Genomic DNA, 4,621 nt, shown 5'->3' with positions numbered 1-4,621 from the left:
TTAAGCCTTGAGACAATTGAGACATGGATTGTATATATGTGCCATTCAGAGGGGGAATGGGCAAGACAGAATATTTAAGTGCCTTTGAACGGAGTATGGTAGTAGGTGCCAGGCACACTGGTTTGAGTGTGTCAAGAACTGCAATGCTGCTGTGTTTTTCCCGCTCAACAGCTTCCTGTGTGTATCAAGAATGGTCCACCACCCAAAGGACATCGAGCCAACCTGACACAACTGTGGGAAGCATTGGAGTCGACATGGGCCAGCATCCCTGTGGAATGCTTTCGACACCTTGTACAGACCATGCCCTGAGGAATTGAGGCTGTTCTGAGGGCAAAAGGGTGTGCAACTCAACATGAGGAAAGTGTTCCTAATGTTTTGTACACTCAGAGTATATTTTAAATAAAACCTACATTTCTCTTTACAGTACAATCAGAAATATACAACATTTAAAAACATATTTCAAATAAATGTACATTACCATATTTACAACTTTTAACATGTCATCGTTTTTGTAAGATCCTCTCAGACTGTCCCTGGTGAGACACGGTATGTAGCTTTGTAGCGCAGGTACGACTCCAGACACCTGATCGCCACATCATCCACCTCAGGGTCAAACTTGTTAGCGATGAGGTGGTGATGTTGTAGGAGCCACCTGAGATCTCCAGCCCCGTAGACACAAACGGACCTCCTGTAGTCACCCGAGCAGGGTGGATATGGGGCTCCGTTCCTCACATCTCCTTCCAGGGAATGCCACTTCACGATGCGAGCAATGGCCTTCATGTCTGATTCATGGTACTTGATGTGGGGAGGGTTAGACCCTGGCACAGAGGGCATGCGCTGCAGGGTGGCCCACAGGTGTTCATCAGGACTGTAGGTGTCCTTCTCCCACTCCAACAGCGCCCGGACCTCCTGAGACTCCATCACGTGACGGACGAAGGCCCTGGACACCAGGAAGTAGGCGTTGCCAGAGAACATGGGGGTGCTGATTGGAGGAGGGCTCTTCCTAACGTTCGTCTTGACCACCATGTTGCTGGTGATTTTGTGGTGAAACTGCCATCTGCTGTTTTTATAGTCGTCTGTCTCTGACTCCAGGCTGTTCCTCCCGTTCTGCAGCTTGAGGGCCTGAACCATCTCAGCGTTGGTCTTAATGGGGAAGTCTGTTCCACAGGTGTTGATCAGGTACCTCCACTGGACAGGTGACTTCAGGAGATCCTCCATACAGTTCAGATCAGCCTGCACTCTGGACCAGGAGGCGTATACCACACTCTCTAACTTACTGGCCACAAACACATTAGGCAGACAGGACACGATAGCCCTCACTGCCGTCCTGAAGTCCACGGATGACTTCTGGTCGATGTGGACGCAGTACACGTTCTGAGGAGTGTACACGGCACGCAGGAGCCGCTCAAACATCTCAATCTGGTCGTGGATGACCATGGAGTAGGCGATGGGGAACTCCTTCTCCTCCTGACTGAGAGGAACGGTGATGAACGCTCTTTCTGTAACGTACCTCTGACAGTCCTGAGTCACGTTGTGGTAGAACGCCTCTGACAGCAGCTGCTGTTTCTTCATAGTCTTCAGCAGGAGGCTGAGCTGCTTCCTCTCCAGACCCTCCAGGTCTCCCTGGATGATGGCTGAGCAGGCCGGCAGGTCGGCAGCGTAGTCCAGGGTCAGGAGGTCCAGAGCGAGGAGACGACTCCTGTCAGAGCCCGGCGGGCATCTGAGAGCGGCCCACAGGAGCAGAGAGACGGATGCACTCAGTAGGATCAGAGATAAGTTCTTGAAGGATCTCTGAGACCTGAACAACCGAACAGAAGCCATGACTGGTCGGTATTATCTTTCTATGTCAGGGTTCTCCTCAAAGAATGTAAGAGTGGCGCTGCGCCACCTTGTGGACTGGCTGCGCCACTGTCATTTTTAAAAACGTTATTTGTAATCATTTGAGACCTGGCACCACACCCCAATAGAGTATTTCAATGCTTTAGATTGCAGGAAATGTCCTCCCTTCCATTGCATTCAGTAGCACCACCTTGTTTAAAAAAGAATTGGGAGAACCCTGTATGTGGTATTCTCTTTGTGGTATTAGTATCTATCAACACCACAGCTAAGGAGCAGGAGTTGCACACCGCTGAACAACGGAGCTATGTGTCTCACCAGCACCTCACAGCTCAAATAAAAAGTCACACACAACTCAGTTTCAAAGGAAGAGGTGTAATCATTGACTCTACTGGGCGTGGTCTATGGGCATGGCGTATACACTCTAGTGGGCGTGGACTTTCTGTAAACACTATTACATTTTACATTTACATTTTAGTCATTTAGCAGATGCTCTTATCCAGAGCGACTTACAGTAGAGTGCATACATTTTAATACATTTTTACTATCTGCGTAGCAGACCAGGGAGGAAAAGCTCTGTATGAGCCTAGATACAGATTTCCCTTTATGTGGCTTGTTTCCTGGTCAGCATTGTGACACATGCTGGGAATATACTACAATACTAAAATCCTAACATAGCTGAGCCTCACATTAAACATCCGTCTTTCCTGTATCTTTGAGATGTGGGTACAAGCAGCCTCATAAATGTGTTCAGTCAGACAATCACGCTTGCCATACAGAGTTCAAATATCTAGCCCATACATTTTGAACACAATATTTTACATACAGCAGGTTTTTAAAGGACCAAAATAGTTTCATGTTTTCTCTTTTGTCATGGAGAAAATATCACAATACTGGTATTGTCACTGTCCTATTGACTAACATCCTAGAATGGCCTTTTTCCCTTTATTCAGATTACAACCACTCACTTTCAGTTATTTGAAAACCAAATAATCTCCAAAATATAGTTACTTTTTTAAACAAGCCATAGGAAGTTGGTTGCAATTACAGTTTAACAAATATTGTGAAAAAATGTAAACGTATAAGCTTTGTAAATTATATCATAAATAGTACTGGTGAAGTTATAAACACATGCAGCTAACACAAATATATGGAAATGTCTGCTCTACCGAAAATTAAAACCAACTAATTGCAGCATTACTGCAAAAATGGAAGAGGCAAGTGGAAGGGGGAAAAAGGATAGAAGTTGTCTGTCGTCCCTGCTTTAAAGACCAAAAATAGTTAAAGAAAATTGTGATAAATAAAAATTTATGGCAGTTTCATTTAAGGTCCAAAAAATTGACAGGTGTTGTCGAGCTAGGTCCATCTCCCGGCTAGCCAAAGAGGTCCACCAGCCAATTATTGGGCTACAATACCTCTTTTGCCAATTGACCTGGACCCTTTACTGCCGATACGGAGCCCCGCCAATCCATCACGACTGGTCTGCCGACATAACCGTCCAAGGTGGTTTCAGCAGGCTCTTCCTTTGCAACGTCGCCAGAGGCCCATCTGCTATAGCCCCGGCCCGCTAGCTGTCTGAATAGCCATGTCTCCAGCTCGCCTAGCGTATTAGCGACTACCGAATCGGGTCTATTGCTACTCATTGAACCCTATGATCACTCGGCTACACATGCCTCTCCCCAATGTCAATATGCCTTGTCTATTGCTGTTCTGGATAGTGACTTTGTCTTATTTCACTGTAGAGCCCCCAGCCCTGCCCAATATGCCTTAGATAGCTGTTGTATAGCACACTGTATTACTTATCCAACTAATATCAGAACAGGACGGGAGTAGAAATTCACATGGGCATTGTTTAATGCATTTCACAGGAAGAACATTCCAAACATTTCAACTTAGGTAAGCAAGGGGGGTTACAGGTGCCCTAAAGGGACAAAACTAGAATATCAATACACAACATATTCCTCCCCCTTTACTTTTAATGACTCATTAGGAAAAAGTAAATATTCACAGTTTTGCATATTGTTTTCTTTTTAACATAAGTTCTCTTAATGTAAATAAATGAACTTTTCAGAATAACCTTTTCTAAACTAGGGAAAGAGGGTAGACTGCCTCAGCTCCCAGACTTAACCCTGGGGTGTATTCTGCTCCAATGTCGGAGGTTAGTCTGAACTAAATAGTCAACCTGTCAGGGGTAATGATGACGTACAGGTGAGTCTACAGTCACACTGTCTCGGAGTCTGAGTGGTGATGGTGTATGCCCAGACTGGTGTGCAACATTACCCTGAGTAGGCACTCTGGCTGGTTCAGGTGAGTCTGGAACACTTTCCACATTTGTAGGTTGCTGCAGTGGATGTTCAGGTGATGGCTCGTAGTCATGGTAGGTCTCTAGTAGCTGATCTTGGTTTGTCACTTGACAGGAGTCATCTCTGAGGTTGGTTCCTGGCAACAGTTGATCCACGTGTCTCCTCCAGATAATGTTTTCCGGTGTGTGAACTGTGTAGGACACAGGCCCTATTTGTGCAACCACTGTGGCTGGTATCCACTTTGGACCTTTGCAGTAGTTCCGAGCAAGAACTCTCTCTCCAGCTATGAAGCTTCTGTCTTTTGCTTTGCTCCGTCTCTCCACCTGTGCTCTCTGTTGTGTCTGTACAACCTGTTTCGTCTTTGGAGGTCTCAGGGGGTCGAGTCGCGTGCGAAGCTGTCTTTTCATCATGGCTGACGCGGGTGCCACTTTGGTTGTAGCGTGGGGAGTGTTTCTGTAGGTTAACAGGAATTTGTTTAGGCG

At 46.2% G+C, this 4,621-nt stretch overlaps 1 protein-coding gene across 1 annotated transcript; it reads right to left on the bottom strand.

The window, feature by feature from the left end:
- Positions 1-522: 522 nt before the first annotated feature.
- On the bottom strand, positions 523-1,821 carry LOC120049156 (beta-1,3-galactosyl-O-glycosyl-glycoprotein beta-1,6-N-acetylglucosaminyltransferase 3-like). Its single transcript, XM_038995383.1, has one exon. It carries the CDS (start codon positions 1,819-1,821, stop codon positions 523-525), a length of 1,299 nt encoding a protein of 432 aa, XP_038851311.1.
- Between the last annotated feature and the right edge of the window lie 2,800 nt (positions 1,822-4,621).

The sequence above is a fragment of the Salvelinus namaycush genome, chromosome 6, assembly GCF_016432855.1.
Source record: "Salvelinus namaycush isolate Seneca chromosome 6, SaNama_1.0, whole genome shotgun sequence".
Lineage (NCBI taxonomy): Eukaryota > Metazoa > Chordata > Actinopteri > Salmoniformes > Salmonidae > Salvelinus > Salvelinus namaycush.
Note: the sequence above shows the minus strand (reverse complement) of the source record. Positions and strands in the feature narration are given on the sequence as shown.